Source organism: Falco biarmicus, chromosome 1 (assembly GCF_023638135.1).
Source record: "Falco biarmicus isolate bFalBia1 chromosome 1, bFalBia1.pri, whole genome shotgun sequence".
Lineage (NCBI taxonomy): Eukaryota > Metazoa > Chordata > Aves > Falconiformes > Falconidae > Falco > Falco biarmicus.
Window position 1 is genome coordinate 12,171,123 of NC_079288.1, and position 26,662 is coordinate 12,197,784.

At 36.7% G+C, this 26,662-nt stretch overlaps 2 protein-coding genes across 2 annotated transcripts in view; one reads left to right on the plus strand and one right to left on the minus strand.

The window, feature by feature from the left end:
* TBCD (tubulin folding cofactor D) overlaps positions 1–26,662 on the minus strand; it is a 129,650-nt gene that overhangs the window by 88,447 nt on the left and 14,541 nt on the right. Inside the window, exons 9-14 of the mRNA XM_056328217.1 lie at positions 21,469–21,514; positions 18,558–18,690; positions 17,258–17,400; positions 16,395–16,455; positions 15,820–15,894; positions 12,689–12,783 (exon numbers count right to left, since the gene is read on the minus strand). Of these exons, the coding sequence (XP_056184192.1) occupies positions 12,689–12,783; positions 15,820–15,894; positions 16,395–16,455; positions 17,258–17,400; positions 18,558–18,690; positions 21,469–21,514 (553 nt within the window). The remainder of the gene's footprint in view (positions 1–12,688; positions 12,784–15,819; positions 15,895–16,394; positions 16,456–17,257; positions 17,401–18,557; positions 18,691–21,468; positions 21,515–26,662) is intronic.
* On the plus strand, positions 523–8,865 carry ZNF750 (zinc finger protein 750). The gene is made up of 3 exons (XM_056328232.1): positions 523–612; positions 5,180–6,814; positions 7,240–8,865. Exons 2-3 carry the CDS (start codon positions 5,391–5,393, stop codon positions 7,958–7,960), a joined length of 2,145 nt encoding a protein of 714 aa, XP_056184207.1. The 5' UTR covers positions 523–612; positions 5,180–5,390; the 3' UTR covers positions 7,961–8,865.

Below are 26,662 nucleotides of genomic sequence, written 5' to 3' on the forward strand. Positions count from 1 at the left end.
TCAGTCCCGCCTTCAGAAAGGAGACTCATGAAGGACAAAAAGATTTAAATAAAAATGGAGAAGGGGAGGAAAACAAGAGCAGGAATATTAAAGCTACAAAGGTGTTCAATAAAAAATGTCAGTCTCTAATAAAAGAGTAAAAATTATTATGCTTAAGCTTAGCTACCCCCTGTGTACAGTCAATTCTGCTGCTTACGAGTCACTTCTACAGCCGTTAAAGCCATTGAAAGCTCGGTGTGTTCCCTGAGCCAGCTCTGACCCCACAGTGCAGCCTGCTACTCAGAGGAACAGACCTACAGTTTAGAGTAAAACTTGGTTGTTGGAGGGCACAAAAGTGACAAGAGCTCGCTTCGATAGCTTAGATGCTGAGGTAATGCTGAATGAAAGCAGTGGACGCAAACAAATGAATCGTAGCTTCGGGCTGGAGTAATATCAGGTGCATCTCTACACCCCGAGGGCTCAACTCCTACACTTCTTAAGTCCCTCCCCTGAAACAGCCTCCTGCAGTTTCACTTAGAGATCCAGCAGAGAACAGGTACTTCTCTCTCAGCAGTGACAGCTACAGCTTCCCAACAGGGATCCCCTTGAAGGTTTCGGACACCTATGTATCCGGTAAGTACATTTCTTTCAAGCATTTTTTTTCCAAATAAAGTGAGTTCGTATTAACTAAAAAGCAGATCAGAAGGGTTCGCTTTTCAGCTGTCTCCCAAGCCTAGGTGACTCCTAGCAGGTGCGCTTACTGCACCAGTTTCAGCTTTCAGCACAAAGTTTCAACAGGAGAGGGAAATATTTTAGTTTGAGAGAGAAAAACTAACTCTTGCAAGTTTTTATAATAACTAGCTCTTGTTGGTGAAAAGTGTTTTAAGCACCTTTTTTCACACAGGAAGTTAATGTATTATATTGAAATATGACAAAAAGCTGTATTGCTTAAAATTGCTATGTTTCGTCTGCCAACTATTCTTCATACAATAGTGTCGGGTTAATCTGAAAAGCTTGTATGAAAACAAGATACTCCAGTTTTGATTTATTATTTTTTCCAGCTTCTGGGAATTTAGCACAGAAAATAGGATTGTTTTGAGCTATCCTCTCTCTAGTCAATTAAAGTGTATGAAGACATCGAATTGTTAACTTCATATTTACAAAATTTTTTTTTTTTTTCTTATCCATGCTGCCTAACCAATTATTTAATCTCTGTTTCTGCACTACTTCTCAAACGCGCACTCACACACAAGCACGCGCTCCTCTTCGGTCCATACCTTCAACACACACTTCCCTTCCCATCCTCGCCAACCCACTCCTCTCACCCATATTTCCTCCTCATTAACAAACAGTTGCGTTAAAATTTATCTTTCAGTTTAAAGGAACTGGAAGTTTAGAAGGGAGTGGTGGTTAATCACTGGAAAATCTCAGCTAGAATAAAACTCACAAATCTTGTTCTTGCAACACTCTAGGTAGGTGACAATGGCATGTCCTTGAGTTATGCAATAATGCCACATCACAATATTTTAATTATAGCATGTCCTTCAAAATGTTCCACCCCGGTGAGTACTCCTGGTCAGAGAGATCAACATCACCAAAAGGATACTGCAATAATAATGGAGTGTGCATGACAAACTGTTACGTAGTTTGCTAAAGCAGTGTCCTAAAAAGAAATATAATTACCATCCCTGCTTGTAATAAAAGACATTTTGAAATTTCCTCTTTGATCAACTGGGCATCTTAAACAATTTAGACTACTTAAAAACCTAAAAAACAACATGCACATGTATATATGTACATATATATGTATGTGTGTATGCATGTGTATGAATACATATGTGCATGTGTGTATACACTTATACCCACGTACATTTTTGTTTATATATTTATACACACACGTACACAATGTTAAACAATATTCTTGTTTTCTGAACTTGCTAATATATTAAAGGCAAGGAGGTAGCAACAAGAAACTTTCAAAAATAAAAGGCAGAAAACCTGCAGCTATCAGTCTCAGGCTGGAAAGGGCTACAGGTTAGAAAGCTGTGAGGAGGTACAGTATCGACAAAAAACAGACAAATAAGACAACCCCAGCTTAACCAATATTATCTGAATAATCTGTTTCCAATAAAAATATAAATAAATAATACCACTACATTTCAAAGCTAGAAAGAGAAAATTTTAATAATATTAACTATCTGCATTGGTAAAAATCAGGTATACAGAAAATAAATTCTCAATCTGAAAAAAAAAAAAAGTTACATGAAAACTATCATCCTGCTACTGAAGAACATTTTCTATTTTAAAAAGATACCATAAGTTATGCCATTCAAGTTTAAGGAAAAAGCAACTATTTATTTTGATTTTTCTTTCTAATACTAGATTTTAATTTTGGTAGCACAAAACATATATTGTACAACTGTAACATTATTTATATAGAGACAGTTTTAATTGTTTGCACCTATTTTAAACTACTAATGTCTTTTCCAGCTGTATCTGTGGGATCAAGTACTTTTAAATTTTTTTAATTATGAAATATGTACCTCTGCCAGATACGCCTATGTTTTACTTAGAGACTGGAGGAGAAATTATCCTTCTTGTCTGCGTTTAGAAATATTTTATTACTGGCATTTTTAAACCATGAGAAGAAAAGGGATTAAACAGTAAAAGAGAGAAACAGAGCATTAATCTGGCTGACACAAGTCTATGTTAACAAAAGGGTAAACAACCTTAAAAATAAGCTACTTGTTCTACACCTCCCAAGTCAGAGCAGCAGGTTCTGGGAGCACTACTGTCTGCAGGTTGAGCATGCCATCAAAACAAATCAAGAAAAAAAAAAAAAAAAAAAAAAAGCTGTTGTAATCCTTTCCTGCTGTGCACATGGCAAAGAAGCTCCAATGCTCCAAATTTCTAACATTAAAACTGCAACAATGCATTCTATCTTATTAAGAAACGATAGTTAATACTCTGTTGAACAGGAATAACTTGATTCAAAGTTAAATACCAAGTACAAAGTCGGGGTGGGGGGGAACAGGACACACAGGAATTTTCATTATTAAGCAAAGGAAAGCTAGCAGAACAAGAAAATCTAATTAACATCTCTTTATTATAAGAGCTGCACCTGAATGCAAATTCAGACTGTTATCATAAATGGTTTAACTAAGAATGCAATGGAGTTTTGACAACAATATTTTTTTTTTTTCAAAAATAATTAGTACAAGTGCTTCCAAGAAGATATAAAGAGCAACAGGTACAAACTGACTGGACCAAGTCCCCTACAGACTGTCCACATTAGTTATACATCATTAGTCAAAAATAAATGCAACAAGCTCACTTAAGGAAAAAAAAAAAAAAAAAGAAAGACCGGTTTCTTCTCTGGACCTCCCCTCCTACACCTCAATTTTTATTTATTTTATTTTTAATGTAAAAGCATTATTCTTAATCTTTCAAAGCAATTCTGGCTATCATTATTTATTTTTGTAAAATATGATATGATTTTTTTTTCAATTATTTAACTACTATTTTAACCAGGCTTCAACGGCATAACTTTAACATGCTGCTATATAATTCTTTTTTTTTTTTTTCATTGTTACAGTATCAGTATCCAACTCAAACAACCAAAACAGCTTTGCTAAAACCTGAAAAATAAAAAGCTACTTCTCTACACATTCCTTTTTCTTTAGGCTATTGCAACATTTAATCATTTGTAAATACTAAGAAAAAACAATCAAGCTTTTTTTACTTACAGAGCAATTTTGCATTTTTCAGAGTGCCTTCACAATTACTATTTTAACAAAACTAATATTCCTATGACAACAGAAACAACATTTAATACAATTTTCTAGAATTACTATACCTGATGAAACAAGCAGCAGTTCTGTAGCCTTGCCTTCAGTTTTCATAATGTGTTGCATGTCATTTTCTATTAAATAATCTCCGATTTAAGAAATGCAAAACATCCCTACTTTAACTGAAATCTCACAGCATGTAATTACCAGCAATTCTTTTCATAAAGTTGGTATTTTAATACTACTAATTCAAACGTCTATGTAAAAAGCTTTTTTTAAAAAAAAAACAAACAACCATCAAGTTATCTAGTCACTCTTACAATTAGTATTCCTGTAGTTTCGGGTAACACAATAGATACAGTACGTGGTTTTGCAACAGTCATCATTTTGATAATGATGCTTATAGTTCATGATGAAATCATCAGTTTTTAGATCTCTGCCATAACACATCCTATAAAATCATGAGAACTTGACTCTGAGAGTTTCTCACGCCTTCAGAATCAGTGAACATAATGGAACAAGCTGATACAAGCCCTCCTGACTTATCTACTGAGCAAATCATTAGGCTGTATAAAGTATCCACAACCTTCGTTTTTCTGAAGAAAGGCAGATGGATCATTCCCGTATAAATCAATTACTGCCAGACACTTTTTAACCTGAATTAATACACTTGTGTGTCTGCGTTAACTGTACGCCATATGTAAGGTGCTACACAGCCCAAGAATGTGAAATGTGCTTATCAAGCAGAAGATTCTATTAGTCAGATATTGCAGTACTCATTTCTCTTAATTGAATTAGGAAGAGGAAGAAAATTGGTGTGGTTTTATCCTTCGAGAGATTGGCCACTTTTGAGGTACCCATTGAGATTAGGCTGTTAGGAAATGCCATGCCAGTTGAAAGAGGGGGTTGGTCAGTCCTGAAAGAGCCAAGTCAGCTACCCAAGTGCACCCAGTCCACTCCACCCTCGTTTCACCAAAGCAGGAAATTCCCTCCTCTCTCCCCAACCGGCCCGACAGGCTTGCCCCATATCCAGCTGCTGCCAGGACCTGCCTCTTCTCATCCTACCCACCTCCACTCCTCTCTCAACAGCTCCACCTAGATTTCTACTTTCATCTTCTGAATGAACATTCCACCAGTTCTCAAAGAAAACTCTTTCAAGCTGGTAGCGAGGCAGGTGACTAGCACTGCTGAAAATTAGGCCACTTCTGTGACCATGCTTAGGTGCAGAGGGATGTCACAGTTTAATGTGCATCAACCTCAAGTCTGGCACCCAGCATTTTTGGTTTGTTAAAAAAAATAAAATATGCACAACACACCATATGTAATATGAGGGGGAATACAGTTAAAAGAGTGTATACTTTGTATTTAGTTCCAATATTCCACTACAGCTAATTTTAAACTTTGTGTTACAGTTCCTGCACTGCCAGTTGCAAAAGTGTTGTTTTCCGGCACCCCCTCTTCCCTGAGACACCGCCGGAGTTGGCTTCCTCTCTTCACCTGGGAAGAAGGATTCTAGAAACCTGAAAAACTGGAAACATCAAGAGGCTAAAACTGAGGAAAGCTAACCACAATAAAGTTTTTATAAAGAACCATTACATTTAATTGTTTAAAGCAGAAAAAAAAATGAGTCTGCTCAAAGAACGTAAACCAAAGAAGCCTCATTATATCCCAAGACCACCAGGAAAGCCATTTAAGTACAAGTGCTTTCAGTGCCCCTTCACTTGCAATGAGAAATCCCATCTTTTCAACCACATGAAGTATGGCCTCTGCAAGAACTCAATTACTTTAGTATCGGAGCAGGATCGCGTTATCAAGTGTCCAAAGACCAGTTCTTTGGAGCCCAAACAGATCAATCAGCTTGAATCTACAGTCAAGCCAACTTCTTCCAAATCTGTCACAAACGGACTGTCAAATCTCGATTCAAAGCCTCAATATCCTTTTGCAAAAGAAGATGCCAAGGAAAATGTTGAATTACAAAACCAGGCAACAAGCACAGCGATTCAAGGACAAAAACCTGTGATGCAGAAGGAATTAAACCCTGCCAGCACTACAGCAGAAAGCGCCATCAGCATGCAGCCTCTTTTGGACAGCATCGTGAGGCCCTCGGCTTTCGTTCCTGTAGGAGAACACAGAGATAGTAAAGGCCCAGAAACTAGTGAAGTATCTGACATTGTATCACTCTCTAACAAAAGTTCACCTTTTCACACCAAGTCTGCGTTCCATGCACCAAGTCACCCATGGAAAGCAGGTTCTCCTTTCCTCCCAGAGTTTCCACATAAAGTTGCTCCTACAAAAGGCTTTGGTTCCATTTCACCTTACATGCAACCAATGATTCCTGACTACTCGCCCCATTTTTATGAGCATAGGCTGGCTATCTACACACCTTACTTGCTTCCAGGTAATTCAGAGTGTGAAAGCTCTGCTCTGTCTGTCTATGGCACACAAGATCAAAGACACTTTCTTCCCCACCCTGGCCCGCTTCCAAAACCCATAAATCCATCAGCGTATGAACACTATCGATTGTTCCAACAATATCATTCCACTCCTCCGATACCATATGGATTTTGTAGGCCAACAGATCCTTTTTACAGATTTTCACATGTAGCTGGTATTAACAGAGATCAAAATTCTCATCTAATGGAAGAAACTACCTTGCTGTATCCAGCTTCTTTAAGCCCATCCCAACAATACCCTCTAAGTTCACATAAAAAACAAGCAGATTATGAAAAAGAAATGACATTATTGCATGCCAAAAGTCATTCCAAAGATGACCAAAATGAAAGAGAGAATGCTAAAATGAGCCCTCTCGCAGGAAGCGCGGCAACAGGCTCCCCTGGCAGACCCAGCCCAACCAACTTCACCCAGACAAGCCATGCATGCGAAGGCTTATTTGACCTCTCTAACAAGTCATCTTCCACGTCGCTTGGCAAGTATGATCAACCAGAAGAAAACTTCACAGCTTTTAAACCTGTGAGAAAAAGCACTGATCAACCAACTCCGCTTCAAAGTGTGCAGACACAGCAAGACAGAGGAGATTCACCTACCAGGTAAAATAATAAAATCACTTTGCAAATTCTTGTCAGATTTACTAGGGACACACAAAGATAGATGGGCACATTTCATGCGATGCCTCATAAATATATTTACATTTACAGCATCGAGATCATTTGTTCTATATTAACTGCGCAAAGCATAGTACAACTCACAGTTGCTACAGTGAGTAGACCAGTCGTTTTCCTTAAGTGTATCAGGTATTTCCAATACCATTACGATGCATGTGTCTGCGTATTTCAGGAAATACCTGTGTTACAGCAATGTGTATGGTAAAAGGGACTTGGGAGGGTTAAAGGAGAAACAACAGAATTACCAGACTTCTAGCCAGACTTTTTCCTCCCTGCCCACTTCACTTCCTCAGCCCCAATGTAAAAGAGCAACTGATGGTGAATTCTCTTTTTCTCCTCATTTATTTCAGCATTAACGTCACTGATGAAGATTCACACACACAGAACGAAAGCCATAACAATGAAGGTTCACTGTCCAACACAGAAGACGACACAGGGATAGTTCCCCTTAATCTTTCAAAAAAGGCTGATACAAACACAGGACCTACACATGAGCATGCATACAAAACGACACCCAAAACAGAAAGTCAGAACTTCCTGGAATTGCAAGACATGCCTCTGAACCTCTCGGTAAAAGATTCCTGTAACACAGTAAGCCTAAAACCATCATTCCACAGTCCATCTCATGATAATGGTGCTGCTACTTCTCCAAACACCGAAAATGAAACCTCCGGAGCAGATGCATGTAACCCCAAGAACCCTGTTAACGGTGCCTGTGACAAATCTTCTTTCACAGCTCACCATAATGAAGCTCAAGACTTAAGAATAATTGACAGCTGTGATGAACAGAAACAAACAGCAGCTGTAGCCCTCTGTCAGCTAGCTGCGTACAGCCCAAGCAAAGCTAGAATGGACAACGAAGGGCAGAGTCCTCAGGACGATAATGCTTCGTGTACAGAACCTACTCTTAATTCTTCTGATACTCAGGATACTCAGTGCAATCAAAAAGTAAAAGGACAAAAAAGGACAAATCAGAAAGAATCAGCAAAATCACAGCAAGGTACTAAAAGAGTAAGGCCAAATGACTGTAGCAGAGTCTTCACTTTAAGGAAGAGAACAAGAATATCTTAATACTTTACTTTCCAATGAGTGTCTGGTCATAGAAGCTAGTTACCAGCAACACCATAAAATTTCTACAAACCGCCTCTTATTGGGTTTGGTCCCTGACAAGATATATTCAATTCCTCCCATGTAAATAATGTTCATAATTTTATATTAATATTTTTAAGTAACTGAACTTTCCCTTGTATAAGCTCAGATTTTGATGAGTGAATTTTTGCATTCGTTACTAAAGCCAAAGTACATTAGATGAATCTTTAACGGTTTTTGCAATTGTATTAATGTAAAATAACTTTTACAACTTCTTTTCTTAAAAGATGCTTAAGCTCTAGAAACAATACTGTTCAATAACATACTGTCATAGTCTTTCAGGCTTAATTTCATTTAATAGTGGGTTTTTTTCTTTTTTCTTTGAACAACTTTTTATTTCACTGTGCAGTAGTTTAAATAAGCTTAAGATTAAACCTGGCTATTTAGAATTTACTGTAAAAACTGTTTTGTGTATGAATTCACCTTGCTATTATAACACAAAACAACAGGTCAATATTTGTTACTCAGAGGCAGATGCCAGTTTAAACAAACAGATCCAAGCCTTGTATAAGCAAGCTGTTCTTACGTTGACTAAAAACAAGATTCAAGTTAAAGCAAAGAAAGCCTGCACCAATTTAACAAATGCAGTTTATGTCCACCTTTAACTGAACCACTATGAAAACAACACCAAAAATTTGAAGATCTAAACAACGTAGGTGCCTACTCCTGAGGTTAGACAGACACTGGGCAACCTTCAAACTCCAAGCCTAGAAGATTATTTATATAATTTATTTCACCTGAGGCCAACTCTCCTGGTGAAGGTCTTATTTCAGTATACATGTATCACTAATTATTAGTTTCAGTGTGCTTCTATCTACATACATCCTAAAACTATTTTCTGCTTCTATAACTATGTATATAAACTTGCAATTTTTCAAATAAATCTGTGACCTGTACTTAAAGTATATGGGAAGTCATTAATGAACACAAATACATTCACTACACTATCTGTGACATATTTTGTAAGAAAAATTAGCACAGAAATTGCTAGCCAAAGTCTCAATTTACAAGTAGAATTTGGCACGGAATACCAATTAACACTAAAAAAGGAGTTTCCTTCAGTGAAGGAAGTTCATTATGCTGATTAATCCATCTGTATTTTAGCTCCATGTGACAAACCTCAGAATTTCCTCTGCCTTAAAGCTGCTGTCCAACTTAGCGAAACTTCTACAAAAGTTTAACAAAAATAAGGCTGTTCCACTGTATAAACACCCTGCGTAAATTTGCATAGTATACACTACCAGTCTAAGTAAAACAAACCCAGACTAAGCATTATTCACTTCGAACTATGGGTATAAATTTCTCATTGATTCATTATTCAGAAAATAGACATCCTCACCTGCCTAAACATTAGTCTTTTATAGATAAAAGCTTTTCCTGGATTATCAAAAGACAAGAATATCAATCTGCTTTTCAACAAAGGGAATACGGTAACAGAAGAAGTCCAGTTAACTCAAATTACCACGTTAAGGTGGTAAGAAAGTATGATGTATGAAGTTGGACATCAGTACATGATGAAACAAGGAGAAAGAGCTTCTTTCTAGGCCAAGTTCAAAGCTTCAAGCTTAGGGACATATGCTATCAAATCCATGATTTCCAAACATGAACCTACAGAGCCTAGTGTCATCGCTGCTGTTTTTTAAACTACATTAAGCTATCTGCCTCACTAATCTCTTAAAGTTTCATAGAAGCAGGAAGTTTCATAGTTTCCCTTGTCCATAATTTTGAAAAAACTCATCTATTTTATTGTTGATATGAATGTCTTTAAATCAACAAGGAAAAACCTTGTGGTGGTTTTCCATACAATTTATTCTTCACCATCTCTATACAGATATTATTCATAGAAACAAGCTCCAGTGGTGAAGTCTACCTCATCTTCACTCTTCAAATTAAATAAAAACTGGGCTAAAGGGAACCACATAGAGGTTAACCAGTCAAACAGCTCTCCATAACTTTAATAACTTTATTTTTGTCCTTCCTAACAGAAATTTTTCTAACTCAATGTCCATGAAATATTGTAGGGCTCCAGTTCCTTTAGAGTAAGAAAATCAGTCCTAATGCTTACCTAACTATTCTCTTGCTGCACATTATACCTGTAATCTTGTTCTGGTTACTGAAAATAGTTGTCAAAAATAAAGGTTTTCTTTAAAGAGGAAGAGAATAAGCATTCAGTTCTGTCTTCTCTCAACCAAATAACCTCAGTTCTTTCAGCCTTTCCCTGTCAATCTTATTTTCTGCTCTCTTCATGATTCCTGCTAGCTTTCTTTAAATGATCTTTTAAGTGTGATGTCCTAAGATCCCTATGTGTCAGAATTCTAGTATCAAGTGAGATGGACAGATTAACCACACACTGTTTACGACTTCTTTTCCACCATCTTGTTCTGCTGAGCTAAATAAAATTGTTGATTCATGTGGGTGACCCACATGAACTCTTAAGACTTCTCCTGCATAACCACTGCCTGGAAGTAACAGCCTATATCTTGAATTGTGGTTGCTTACTCCTAACTAGGAATATTACTTTGCACTCGTCCTAATTTCTGAAATCATTGTTAGACAATTTGAACGTAAGTCTGCCTTTCAAACAGACCCCTCTTACCACTGCTAGCTTTTCTTCCAACTTCCAGAATTCATTCCTTTGTCTTTCTCCAAATTATTATAATGGACTTTGAATTTCTACATTAAAAGTGGATTGGCTAACTTAGATAAAGCAAAACTGAGTAAGACAGATTTGCAAATTAAAACTAGAACAAACAGTATTCAATAAAATTATTTTTTTCATGTTAATTTAAATGGAAAACAAGGTCCATTAAAGCAAAAGGGAAGCAAAAGGGAAAAAAAACAGAGGAGGAACAATGTGAAGTGTGCCGTGGCTATTCTGCAGCCTATATCTGCTCAGCAATAAAGGTTTGAGTCTGATGAAGACATATATAACATGATGTCATTACCAGTTATATTCTTCACTAGCTGCATCCCACTTTATGTCCAAGCCTTTCCAAATTCTATACCTACAAATTCAGACTACCCCCTTTTACTCATCCTTCACAATATCATACCTTTCTGCCTTCTGTGTAACTCATTCTTGAATATCAGATAACCAAAGGAGTTGCAGTTTGTTCAAGGTAGTGTCTGATTAGGTTTCTTACCCATATTCTTATATAACAACTGTTGGAATTCTTAGCACTCTGATTCCTATAAAATAATTCTTCCTTAGACCTTTTATGCCTCTTTCCCAGAAAGACCTTGCTGCCACAATTGTGTTCTCTCCTTCCCTTCCTCTGCCATCTCAGCTTTATATTCTTCCACCCCAGTAACAGAAGGCTACCTGTTATGCAATTGGGACCTATTGAAAACTTACATACAAACCTACATATATTAAAATCACCTTCACAGGCAGCAATACACTTTCACTGTACCTCCGCAGTAAAAAAAAGGATACAACTAACACCCCTGTTCTACATTTACAAAAATTCAACCTAAGAAGTGAAAGAGATGGTTTCACAGCACAGGTCAAATCACTGGCAGAGCTAGGATTCACTCATGACTTCTGCATGACTACCTACCCTGATTCTTTGACAGAGGTGTATAGTTTCAGTTTTGTTAGAACTAAAATAGAGGCTTACCTTTGGATGACTTCCCATTCTTAAAGTTGGGGTTTTTTTTAACTGTTTCATCTTTATCATACAAGGGCAAAAGTAATTAGAAAACAGAAAAAAAAAAAAGGCTAGCTGCACAAAAATTCTCACATACAAAACAGATACCATATTGGACACGACACAGAATAATTAACTGTATTAAATACCATATTTTACAGTTTCTTCCAGAACAAGTCAACAGATCTTCAGAATAGAAAAGATCTGGCAACCTAATTAAAAAAACAATTTTGAAGCATTTTTGAAAATGCAGTGTTCAACTTCTCTGTTCAACACAGGAATAGCAGATGAGATCAAAAGAACCATCTAGCCCAAGATACTACTGTAAAAGTGCCCAATAGTGGACGTGTACTACTACATTATGCTTCTCTCATTTCATTTCTATAAAAACTTGACCGAAATCACAGAGAACTACTGCTTTCACATTAATACCTCTGTACTTCAATGTAGGTTGATACATACAGAACACACAAAGAAACAAATCCTCTGCCCTGTTATTTTTCTTTCCATCCTAATATTTCAAAAACCCATTAAAAACGTAAACAATTTATGTATAAATTATGCAAAATTGGCCTCTGAAATTTAATCAGAAACAAACAGCATAAGCTAATAGCTTTAAAGTGAAAGTTAGTCATCAATTATTTAATATATTCTATTTAAATAATGACACTGACACAATACAGAGACATACAGAATTATTTTTATACATCTGTACAGAGAAACATGGCAGGCAGGAAGAAAGAAGAAAACCCCAAGAAACTAATTTAATTTTGGATCGAAAAATTTATTAAGTATTTAAAAAGGCACGCCCAAGACAACGCTTTTGACAGAAGTACCTTAAATATCCCCATAGGCGTATTTTTTACTCTAGAATTCAACACTACAGTCATTACTTAGCACACTCACATCAGCAAATTCCAGTCTATTGCCACACATTCAGTCTCTAATACTATAAACTGTTAATTCATGAACTTACTAACACTCAGCAACTACAACTCACCATCTGAAATTCGGGAAGGGAGTAACAATCCTCTTCTGCCTAATTCAGCCAGAGCCAGGCATCCACCATGCCATGCATTGTCTGTTTCCTGGAAACTAATTTTAGAACAAAGACAAGTTCTGTTAAAACTAGCCTTCCCTTTTCAGATTTCATTTTTCATGGTGAATTCCTAACATTTTAAAAGACACATAATCCAAACCAGCATCTGTTTATCATGTTATTAATCCTGTTAAGACTTCTAAAATATAAGAATGACAAGTTGAACATGTTTTCTTTCCCTTTCTGTGCAACATAAGTGCTGCTATAAACACGATCAAATAAGCAAAAAACCCATTTATCAATGTAAATGTAACCTCTGTACAGAGGAGTACAATACCTGAAATTCATCCCGAAAAAACAACTTTCCAGTACACTGGCAAAAGATGCAGATTTACAGCACATACCCAAAATAACTAATGAATTTAGTGCCAAACACAGTCCTTAACTAGCACGAGAGGTTCAAGCGATAGTTCCCAATAAACACATTGTACAAGCTTATGCAGTAAGCAACAGTGGTGTTTATCCACCTTTAAAAAAACATAAAAAGAGAACAGAGCAACCTATGGTAAACACAGCAAAGAATATCAAAAATGGCACACATTTTTTGGTGGACTGGCAGATATGGGATTGAAAAGGGGAAAGGTTACACATTGCATGACTAAGCGTGCAAAAAGTTCATATTGTATTAAACTAGGGATAGGAATCTAAGAATAAAACGTTGAACAGACAGACTAGGTCATATCAAAGCTTCATTTCTCCCAGTATCCTGTCTCTGACATGGATCAACAGTAGATGTATAGCTAAAGATGAAGCGTAAAGGATCATTCCCCCATTAGCCTCCTCCTAGCTTTGGCAATCAGCCACACAGAGACATCCCAAGCCAGAGGCTGCAGCCAGAATGTCATATTTAATAACCTCTGATGGGACTCTCTTTCATTAATTTGTATAATCCTTTTTTGAACTCCCTTTACACTTTTGGCTTCCATAACATCCTGTGGCAATGACTTCCACAGTTTAATTATAATTGCGTGAAAACGTACTTCCTGATGCTTCCCAGTTCTTGCATTATGAGAAAGAGTGAATAGTAAACAATTACTTGCTTTCCCTCTTTCATATTTATGATTTTATATCTCTCCATTATATCCCTCTACTATTTCTTTCCACTTGGAAGAATCCCCATCAGTTAAATCACTTTTCAGTGATTCAGTTTTGTTCTCTCTTCCTTTCCTAATAACATCTAACATTCCATTTGCTGCCTTTTTTTTGACAGCTGCTGAGCACTCCACTGACATGTTGACAGAACCATCAGTGACTTCAGCATCTCTTTCCTGAGTAGCAATAACCGTTTTACAGCTAGGTGCATTTTTCCCTAAGTGCATTAGTTTGCATTCATTAGACATTGTATTTCGTATGTTATTTACTGTCTAGTTACTTAACTTAGGCTTATATAACATTTTCTTTTCTGTCACCTTTAGTTTTCATTACATTAGCTAACTTCAAACTATCAATTGATTTCCTCACCCCGTTGTTCATCTTTTTTTCAGGATTCTTTAAGAGCATGTTGAACACCACAGTGCTCATACAGACCCCCGTGGAACTGTGCTGATAATCTCACTACATTGTGAAAAACTACCGTTTAGTTCTTCCCTGTCTCCTTTCTTGTAATCAATCTACATGGAAGGAATCCCTTCTTATCCCAAGATACATATCTGGTGAGAAACTGACTTATTTTTATCTTGGTCACTAAATATTTAGTGCAAAGAATATAGAAGAGATTCCCTTTGTCCTTGTCTACATTTGTTCCCAGGTGTTTCTGAAGAAAGCAGGTCACTCAATTACTAGTTGGATTACTCATCCCTATGACTTGAAAAACAAGGAAAGAAAACAGAGTGAGTACAGGTCTTTGAAGCTCCAGGGATAATTGAGATCAACAGCACCTCTTAAATTAATCACAGTAACAGTGGAAGTATCGGCTAAGTAGATACTTTCCTTGCAAGTTTTTAAGACTTCATACCTCTTTTTTTTGATGGGTTATCCTTTGAGCTGGTATTTTAAATTTGTACTCACAACCAATATGAGAAAATTTTTTAAAACCAAGTACACCTGAGTGACGAACTGAACATTACCAATATTTTTTGCTGTCAATAAAGGAATTCTTTCTGTTATTAGCTTAATCTAAAACACTAATTTAGAACTTAAAGCTCAAGTACCCAATGCAGACCTGATGAACAATTTGATATAAAAAAAGCATGATAGTTGTTTAATAATTTAGCTCTTTACATGCTCTACATGGATACAGAAACAAGACATCCAACAATAAAGCGCATCAAAAGGACATCCTAGCAGCTCTATGGGGCCAAAGCCATGTCCCAGCTAGCCCAGAAGCCTCTCTCAGACATGGCCAACAGTGCAGGCCTTGGGTACGGTATAACAACAAGCACACTGCAACACTCGCCAACACACTTCCAAACTCTAGCAGATCAGGGACAAGTTTGCAGAAAAGGAAAACACTTTTGTTCCAGCATACACTCCTTAGCATCTACAACATCCTGTGGCAAGAAGTTTTTAGAGCTTAAGTCCATGCTGTGTGAATAACTACCACCTTTTCCTTGGCAGTACCAAACCTGCCACCTGATACTTTAGTTTGCTTCATTTCCATGCCATTCATGATTTCGTAAACTTCTATCATACCCCATTTATTTATTCCTCATGCTTCCTAGATCTTTTGGCCTCCCCTCACATAGAGATTGCTTCTTATCTCTGGTGATCCTCAGAACCCTTCTGAGTATCATTTCCAGTCCTACTTTGTTTCTGAAGATGCAAACACTCAAGACCTAAGCACACCAGGAATTTTTAAAGCAGCAAGTTAAGGTGCTCTTTTTTTTAATTATTTTTGTTTTCCCAAAGTTCAAATTCTGTCCTTCCATATTACTTCAGAATGGGGTCAAGGTGTGCCTTAGAAGATTTTGAAATGTGGGAGAAAAAGGACAATAAAATTTAAAGATTTTTAGACCTATCTTCCTAACTGTTGTTCTCCTGTTTCATAAGCAGACATGTTTCAGATGCATGTAAAGTGTGAATAAGATTTTTACCTAAAACAGTCCAACAGAGACCCAATCACGTCATCTGCTAATTCTTTTGGAAGTCTTCCAGTTATTCTACCAATTCTATAGAAGTTAAAAGGAGAAAAAAAAAGCATATAGTGACTCATCAGTACTGCATTTGATGAATAAGTCCTATAAAAAATTACTGGAAATTTAAAATAAGATGTCTGACTTCAAGATGACAATGCGCTACCCTATTACCCTAAACCAACAATCTCAAACTTGAAGCAAAAGCTACACAATAGCGAACTTAACACAGAAATACATTTTTTAATGTGGAAGAGAAAAAAAAACCAAACCACATCTTGAAGAAATGCTACTTTACCCTTCGAATCAAGTCTTACCCAGAATGTTTATTTCCAATCCTATCTGAAATTTTCCTAAAGACTAGGCCAATTTCATATCAGAAAAAGATACAAACATGGCTTCATACCATAAGCTGTACTAAAGCCATCTGAAGCATGAATATTGACATTACACACAAATTATCAAACACTGATTATATCGGACTGTATTTCTATGTTGTTTACTTTATTAGTTTAGAGTAACCATAAGAAACCTACCCTTTTGCTGCAGACCACCTGACAATAGTGTCTTTGTCTTTCAGTCCAACCAACAATTGCTCTGCAGATAATTTTATTTAAAAAAAACAATTATTCTCAATTAATAACAGGAAGATATCTTGAAATGTTCAAAATTCATTTTCCTCTTAACACAACGGCCTCAGCTGAAATAAAATCATTTGTATCTAGATTTCTTCTATTAGTCACAGAAGTACCACTTGAAATCAAAAAAAATCAAAATTGTTTTCTAAAAGAGAAAATCTGGTTTGAAATTTTAAGTACTGTGGAAGACTTAAGATGGAACTTATAGTGCTTCTTTCAGTGGTTCATTAAACTATTCAGCTACAAAATCTTCTGATGCAATTTTTGCCTATTTATTTACAGCACACCCAGCAGCAAGCTAGCAGAAGACCTGCTCTATGATCACATACTAATAAAAAAACGCTCTTCCTTTGATGCTGCCACAGCTTAAAAATTTCAGCCATAATTCTTTAGCTTTCATGTAACACAATTTTTTGTGTTGTGTTTCATTAAGAATTTTAACTCATCCTTCCATCTGTGAAAGGTTCAAGATATCTCTTCATTATTACTGGATAAAACTGGTAAAATGCATTTCAATAACTCCAGCCCCCAACCCCAAAACAAATGCTACAGTACTGAGTTTCTGCTTGAGATGCTGAAATCAAAATAATTTGACAAAAATATAGTATATTTTAATCAGTTGCATAGACTGAAATTTTATAGTCTTCCAATTGTTCACGTTAGCACAGATACCCACATGACTTTCTTAGCCCTATTACATGTTCTCCAGTATATGTTTAATTTGCAAGCATTAGGGTACTTTCTGTCCAGTTTTAACACACCTACAACATTTTCAATCTCTCCTGGAATGTCATATTCCTCTTCATCAGCAGCTTCATCATCAGCAACTGGTATGATTTGATTCTGCACAACTGAACCCTGAGCTTGCAGATTGGCAGCCAGAGAGCGACAGCCACGCTGGTATCTGTGCAAGAAACAGACACAATTAATTTACTTTTCTGATTTGAGCTCCAGCTGAAATAGGTACATACTGTCATAAAGCCTGCTTGTCCAGTTCCTATACCTCCCAGTGCACAGCTCTCGAGTTATTTAGTGGCTGCTTTAAAGAAAAGGGAAAAGTATCTCATTCTCCTTCCTCCTGACCCAGTTGTCTCTTTTCCAAGGTGAGAAGAGCTAGACTATTTAAATGGTTCCTTTTCATTATCTCTCCCTTTCCTGTTTCAGTATAACCTACTTTGCACTGCTGACAATAGGGAGAGGCAACATTCCCATGCCCTAAAAGCCTGTCCAAAAACAAAGCAAAAAAAAAAATCAACTTATTAGAATGTATTTTTTAAATTTTAAAGCTAGCTTAGTACTTTCTGACCAAGGTGCAGTCAAATATTTAGCCTGTGGTGTAGATACATTCTTACAAAAGCTATACTTTACATGCTAAACTGACTTTTGCCATTGGGCAAGGTACACTCTCCACCTAAAAAGAATTTTCTATGCCTAAGGACGTTCTCAAAACTTGGTAAAAGAAATACAATAAAAATAGTCACCAAGGGAGCCTGCAATTTTAAAATATCAGTGCGAGAAATCTAAAAAAGAGTTTGCCTTCTGGCAATAAGTAAAACCAGACACCAAAACCTGACTAATATGCAAAACGAAAGTGGGATTGCAAACCACTTTTCCCCTGTGAACTTTCTATGGAATCAAGGTAGAACTATGTAATGGAAAAACTTATGTTCACTCTTACAGAACTGTATTACATCAACTTCAGTAACAAAAGTCACTGTCTTCCCATCTTTACTAAGTTATGCATTATATAGGAATAGGCTTCGCTTGTGTAACATGCAACATGAACAGTCAAAAGATTTGGCTTGTCACAGCACTAGTTTACTACCAAAATTGAAAAGAAATGCAGGAAACTAAACAGTGGAAGAAACCTACTTTTTCCAAATCGTGCAAATAAAGAATATGTTCATTCCCAAACAGCACATGGATTTTTTTTCTTTCTTTCTCTTTTTAGGGGAGGTTGGGAGGGCCAAAGACCAGTAATCAAATATATGGGTTTAGATATTTTTAAGTTTTTTGATTGCTTTTGGATTTTATTTTTTACTGTTTCAGCTTTGAACTAACCTCCATTTTGCTACCTTCGGTTTCACAAATGTCAGTCCAAGTCGTTGAACAAGTTTCATCCCTAGCTTGCGAAGAACCATCTGATTGCTTTCTGACAGCTTGCAGTTATCAAGACACTCAAGTACAGTAGCAGCTGTAAAAGAAAATAAATATGCTAGAAGAACTTTTTTAAAAAAATATCTCAGTAACAATGCTTTGTAAAGTTTTGAAAGTTCTTTAGAAGATTTAGATTTGTAAGGTATTACTGAAATGCAAATGCCTTATTACCTACTTTGTAGTAGCTTTGACACTGGTCAAATAGTGGTGATATCATTCACCTACCAACAGGAAGGATTGCTTTAAGGATTACTTTTGACTATAAAAATATAATGATCTAGATTCTTAGAGTATTTATGCCTCTAACTCTCCCTGGAAGTAACATGTTGAAGTATCATTTGGGGTCTAAGAATTTTCAGTAGTCTAACAGAACCATGAGTCAGAAAATCTAATTCATCTGCTCTGCAGTTACTTTCTGCATACTAAGAAAAGAGTTCCCTTTTCTCATTTATTATTTTCAGGCAGCACCAACTTAACTCCTCTGGCACAGAAATTTTAATGACTATGAATGCCCATAAACATTTAGACATGAGAAATAGTCTGTGTGTGTGTAAACAATCAGCAACAAAACCTTTCATTTGTGCACATCAAAGGTAACAAAGTTATTTGTCCAGCAAAGTAAAAAAAAAAAAAAAAAAAACCAAAAAAAAACCACCCAGACAAAAGGAGAATCTTGGATTAATTAGTATAAAGTTCCAGGATTCAAAATTTTCACAAGGAACACATTCCTGTTACAAATAAAATAGTCCTTTTACATTTTGACCCTGAAAGAATTAACGATTGATTTGAAGGCTGATCATTAGTTAATAGAGACTAACAACTTGGGCTCTGAAGGACCTGTCATTCTATAAGCACTGCAAATATGGAATCATGCTGCCAAAATATGCTGCAACCTCTTGCTCCAGTCTTGTATTAGGGTTTTCAAAATTCTAAGACATCAAAGATTCAACAATTGTTTCAAAGTCTGGGAAATTGTAGGACGTGACTTAAAAATCTCCTCAGGTTTTGGAAAGCCTTATGATTTATCCTGACATACTAAAATATTAATAAAACACAACAGGCAGACAAAAAGGTAAAGCCAGTAATGACTATTACTTTGATACTTTCCAGCAACCAGCAAACGTTTTGCACTTGTAAAAGCTAGAGAGACTAATGGTTTAGGAGGAAGAGACTGCAGAAACATCAATATTCACAGATAGAAAAAAAATTAAGAATATATAAATACAAGCCTCTTCCAAGTCCTGCCAACTCTTGAATTGCTAAAATATCTACAGAGCCATGCAAATAGCTTCAGGACTAGTGCTTATTTTTAATTTAAGTTCTATGTTGCAAAAGATTTTAAACAGTGTATTCCTTTGACGTTTGTCTAATTTTTTCCTATTTTATTCTGAGATCTGTTAACAAACTGTAATAATTAAAAATCTTTGATATTTTTTGTCTCTCGTACTTTCTTATCCCAAACAGTTTCTGTCTGAGTATTTGCTTCTCAGTCGTGAGCATTCCGTCTTTTATATAGTAAATGTATTCATTGGTATGCCCCTGATTTTTTCTTCTATTACCAGAGCCATAGCTTTATAGAATATCCTTTCTATATACCATAGACCAAAACGTCTCATTTTACCAGCAAGGTTAACATTGTGAGCCAAATACGTTCTTTTCATATTAATTATGACTACTGTGTTGCACAGTTTCATCTTTCGGATTACATAATTCTGTGTTATACCATATTTCATCTAGCCTATCATTCTGCTTATCTGGCAGTCTTAGTACTCTTTAAGCTTCCACAGTGCTGCCCATTATTTCTATGCAACAACATTCCTCAATATTTTCTGTTTCTTCCTGACCAGCTATGCAGCACATAGGCCATTCCATTCTGTCTTCACTATCTTATCTCCGCCTTTACCCATATCTCAGGTATTTTTTAAGGAAGCATCTGCATCTCAGACTTAATAACTGGGAGAACAAAAGTGTTTCCAGCACTAGATCTATGAAGTTTCTTTTTGGAAGTCAAAATAATTCCACTAAGTGAAAACGTAAACATTGTAAAGTGATTTACATCATTGCTTGATTCTTGTCAACAGCACAAACCCCATTTCTGGGGCTCTGATACACTGCATAAAACGGACAAGGTCTTTTGCTGTGTTTTGTCATTAGCCACCATCCTTCCCTACCTCTCTTTAATGCTATCAATAAAAAACAAACTAGTATTTTGCAGACAGTCTTGACCATATTCCAGGGTTCACCATGAGATGAATGTAATTCCAGCATGCAGCTACACTGTTCAGAAACTTCCTTGCTCTCCTTTTGGGTACCTGTCTATCCCTAATTGCATCCATTATAATCTCTTTCCACTAAAAGCTTTTTCATTTTGACAGCATCACTACACGATTCCAGCTGGGTCATCTACACAGCAGGTTATTGATACTTGGGTGCTTATGTTAAAACTTGAAGATTTTCTGCAAAATTTTCAGCAGTAACATCTATAGAACCAGTTCCTGTTCTAATGAGTTTTAAAAAATATTTTCTACATCTTACAGTTTGTGTGTTCTGTGTTCAGCTCCTGTATTACAGCAATAGCCAATGGGATCACCTGCCAAATTCTTTGGTAAGCTGTTCAAACACAGCATTCCCCAGTGGTGTCTGCTCCTCCCTCACTGTCATCCCTTCTTTTTTCCCCCCTCATTTTGCATGCTTTCTAACTTCCCTGTTGATTTCATTCTTTACAGTACCACTTGTCATCAGTTTAATCTTTCTTTCTTTTTTTTTTTTTATTGGAATGGCTTTAAAGACAGAAATCAGGATATTACAAACTTACCATATGGTAAACAATCTTCTCTTTTGCCATGTTTAAATAACTGTGCCTACAATTAAAATAGGGAAAAGAGACATGAAAATATAAAGAGTCTAAGAGACAATATATCAAGCATGTAATTCTAAAATGACTTTTAATGTTCTTGCAATAATCTTTAGTGTTTAATAATTTAAATAGCATAGAATGAAAAGAATCTTAGGGAGCAGTTTGCAGTTTTACTACTTTGTAAAGTAAGGATACTGTAAACGCAGCGCTCTCCTCCCATCCATACAATCACACAGGCCACAAATTCAGGGAGCCAAGTTGGCCAAAAAAAACTCAAGAGAGAAGGGAGGGGGGCGGGCAGGGAACACAAAAAGAAGAGAGTGCAAGAAAGGAAGGGAAAAAGGGGGGAAAAAAGCCACTAGTTTTTAGCCAGCTCAGCCTCTGAACCACCCAGCTCAGTGCTTGGTCACACAAGCTCAATGCAGGTGCAACCACAGCAGCTATTATCTCCAACAGCTCACGTTGCTTTGAACCTCTAAAAAGTGAAGCAGAATGTGTAGAACGTGAATAAAGGTAGAAGAACCAGGAGAACGCTGTATCCTCTTTGGGATTCCTGACACTGAATGCCCCAAACTGAACAAGCCTTGATCATGACTTGGACACCCCAGCGCACAGTACACACCAACCCTTTGGTCATCGCTGAGAAGCAGGACAGGCAGACACATGTGAGCAAGCTGTTATTAGTAGTAACCGCACACTGACAGACAGGACGCAGTACAGGCTCAACTACTGAGTATTTTACTCTGTTTCTCCAACAGCTTTTGAGAACTCCATATTAAACAAAACCAGTTACAGAAATCTCTGAGTGCAAATCTGCTACAAACATACCTCCAACAGGCAAACTTTAATTCCTGAGATGAGGGATTTAAAGAAGCAAAGAGCAAAAAGTTTCCAAAACAATTTTATATACAACCAAATAGCCCAGTAAGATGAAGACCCAAGCACTACAGTGAAACCAATGGACTACTAACACCTGACAAAATTGTTACACATGGAAAGTTTCCCCAGTTCACTTAGTATGGTTCAAAACTACTGTGTTCAGTTGCTTATTTTTCTTTGTCATCCACCAGAAAAAAAAAAAAAAAATCTTCCTTAATAAATATGCCTAGGAGTTGAACAAGAACAGACTTACCTTAAAAATATGTACTTTCTCACACATACCAAACACACACATGCCTCCCATACTGCAGGTGTGGTTAAGAGCAACAAAGGCAATAAAAACACCTTTAGGCTATGTACCCATTCTATTTTGTTTTGTTACTAAAGTGCATTTTAGGATCCTAAATTAGCACTTCTGATCAGCCATACTACAAACTGTATAGGAAAGTTTCATAATAAATATTGGATTATTTAAGATTTTTAATGCTTTCATGAGTAACTAGGCAATTGTAAGGCTTACTTCAGTAATGCTACAGAAGTGCTTCAGACTCAGAAGAACAGCTAACAGAAATAACTACCAACACAAACAGTATAAATACAGCATAACTTTTATCAATATACCATATCAGTATCCAAAACAAAAATATTTCCAACTAACATACAACAAATCTGGTTGTATTATAAAGCCTGAAGAAAAGATGACAGAAAATCTGCAAACCTTTGGTATAATTGACAGAACTACAGGACCTCTAAAGTTTTTCTACCTCTGCTGAAACATGCAGAAGCTCCTCTCTTCATCACTTTTTTCCTGTGTTCTGCTTTAAAAAAATCTATCAAATGGTTTCTTCACAAAGTTTGCGAGTTTGTAGCAGATGCTAGGAGACACTACAGCATTTCTGCAGTGCCTCATCTTCACAATTACTTCTTTCTGTATAAAAGACCAGTTAAGAGCAAACACACACACAGGTGGCCTCTAAATTATTAGGATTATATTCAAGCATATTCAAACAAAACACAGTATAATGCCTGAAGCAGCGATAATGTAAAGAAACAGCTTTTTAAATATACCCTTGGGAATGCTCCTGGACAAATGCATTTGGATATCTACACTCACACTTCTCAGAATACTGCCCAGGAGCTCCTGCAATAGACTCCTCAGAACATCTACATGTTTTCAGTCTTATGTAGTTCCTAAATTTGGCACCTTTCTACAAGTTTCTCCATGAGTTTTCACATCCTTAAGGCCAAATTTGAATTCAGTTCTGACTACTCAGGAAAAACGTAACTAGAAGGTACCACCTCGAAGCAAGATGTGGGAAGAAATTAACCAAGACACCATCAGGAAACGACAAAACTCTTCAAATATTACACAAGAAAACTTTAATGCTTTTCTAGAAAAAAGCAAGAAAACAGCCTCACACACCTATGAATCCACTTAGAACAGTGAACTTGACAAATTCCATTTCACAACCATTTCTATTATTTTCCAAACAAAAAAGTGAAACATACACTGTTTCCCTACAGCAGTTTCACTGTGTACTTAAAATAAGCTGGTTTGGTATCTAATGTTCAACACAGAACATCTGTTCTCAAACAGAATGCAAGGATTTGTAATATCCTTTCAGATGTTAAAATCATCACAGCAACTGCTGTAAACCAATTGAGATGGATTAAGGGATTTTATTTTATCAACACAAGTTTTTAGGGGAAGTAAAAATTAACCAAAGAACACCGTATCTACTGTGTTTAAATTAATAACTAAAAATTTGCCTTAATATTTACATAGGTTTTGTTCAATAAAATACATTACCTACTGATTTTGGAATGAACACAGCTGCAAATGCCAAATGTCTGAAAGGGAAGAAAGCTCTATTTGCACAAAAATATACATTGCAGGTCAGATACAACCCTCTACCAGACGACTGTGTTTCAGCAAGTGATCCACCAGGTATTTCTCTGTATCAAAGAAAAGTTCAACAGCCATTTTAAAACTATTTTTACAGAAGTAAATGGGTAATAGTCGAACTGTTGAGAACTACTCTACAGGTATTCAACACAGCAGGAAATCCAGTATCTGGGGGTTTTCTCCAATTGTAGAGAAGTCAAGAAAAGAAGTTTTCATTACTTCTTTATGAGTCAAAGCATGCAAAAGCATTCCCAAGCCAAAATTTCCCAAACTTTTAAGCTTGGTAGCTATATTGTCCACAGGAAATAAAAGAGGACTAACTGATGTTGGCCTTTGGGGTAGTGGAAGGGGGAAAGGGTACATAACTTCTTCCAGCACATGCTACAAACAGTCACACATGTAAGGCAAAGCTGCTGTCTCAGAAAAACCTTGCAAACCTAGAGCTTACAGGGGTTATACTGAAAAGTACATGATGCATGAACAGAAAACCTGGAAAAAAAAAAACCTAGAAGAGAAAAAAGGATGAATCGCCATTACAATATGCAGCTTAAACTTCCTGCCTTGAAGGAAGAAAAACATCCAAGGCACACCATTTCAAAAAATCTGATACAAACAAAATAATTAATAAGCTTGGTTTGCCACCTGCATAGACGTTTTAGTGTCAGCAACTAACCATACTGAAAGTAAGGAGCCTGCCTGTTAGAGTATCCAGGCAATCAAAGTTACGCCATGGTCTCTTCACTTTAATGAGGACATACAGCATACAACAAGTTACCCAACCTGTTGAACTGTTGAAAAGTATGTGACTCCATCTCTTATAAATAATTAAGCCACCTACAAATTAGAGAAAATCAGTGGTGTGCAAGCAATGACGACTGTCAAGTCTGGTTTTGCTTTAGAAATAGCATGGTGCAAGGAAAACAAAGCCTAGTTTCTTAGTAATCACAGAAGAAACACACCACACCTTCCAATTGTCTGCATAACCCAGTTTAGGCCCGACCTTCATGAGATATATCAATCGGGATCATCTCCAGGACATGTTCCCCAAGCTATACAAATCACCATTAAGGGTGGCCTGACTGTTTGGTAGCAAGTGTATCTTCCTGCCGAGCAGGAGACACAACTCTGAATCTACCCCCTGGTTGTAACCAGCCCAGTCAGGGATCGGGGAGGATAATTTCAGCTCTGTGGGAAGAGCAGAAAATCGTATCTTTCATTACTCTGGAGCACCCCCTAGTAGTCACACAATATCCAGGCCCAGGCAAAGCTATCAGCCATCCCTGCCTCCAGGCCAGATGTGGGGAGGTAAACAAGGGGAGGGAGGACGTGCTGTCAGAGTAAGTTCACTGCGAAGCAGAGAATATTTAATGCATCGTATGTGCAGCTAATGGTAAAACAGATCACTTAAATCCCTTGTTCTTACTGTGTCTTCAACGCAAATAGTACTCCTTTGTGGGTCACGTATCTGCCAGGTCAAACCTCCACACAGAGCCCAGTTAAATGGGTGGCAAAAGGAGTTCAGTTTTCATGAGATCTTCAGTTAAATTATCAGCTGAAAGTCTAAGAAGTTTAGACTAACACACAGAGATCCAACAGAAACAGCTCCTTTCTATCTTAACAAGATTATCCAAAACCCCAGATTTTAAATACTTAGAAGAAAAAAAAATAATAATAGCAGCTTGAGACAGCACTATATGCTAACAGGAAAAAGGACCTGTCTTACTGTAACAGAACTTCTGAACCCTCAACTAACCACGGTACTTCTGGTGAGAAGGAAAGAACTGGGAAGTATCAGACAAGGCCACATTAGAATACTCTGTGGCCATGCAGAGAGGAGATACAGGATAACCCGAAAGAGGTCAGTGCCCTTGGTACCTGCAGACGTAAGAATTTTTTTCTTCTTCTTACATCAACACTGCTTTTTTTATACCTTTATCACAAAACCACTAAGCAACAACACCTTTTTAAAAAAATAACGCCAACAGACAATCCTAGCATCTCTAATTCTTCGAGAATGCCAAAAATATTGAGACTTGGGAAACATTCTGTTTGGAAATAATCTATTTTTGTGCCTCTGGGTCTGAAAGAATAGACTTAGAGAGTTCTTTCTTCCCTGGAGCAAAATTTACATAAGCATGTAGCTATTGCTAAATAACTTTTGCATTAGAGACAGCTCAGGGAAATGCCCTGTTCTTAAGACTCTCGAGTTTCATCAGATCACTGTGTAGGGCGTTTTATTTTTTTTAATTATTACTCACACTTGTATACTGAATCACTTATAAAACAAATAAGGTTTAATAAGTTTCAATGCCCAAGGCTACCTCAACATGATGACATCTCTGTCACGCAAGAACTGGGAGTGCTACA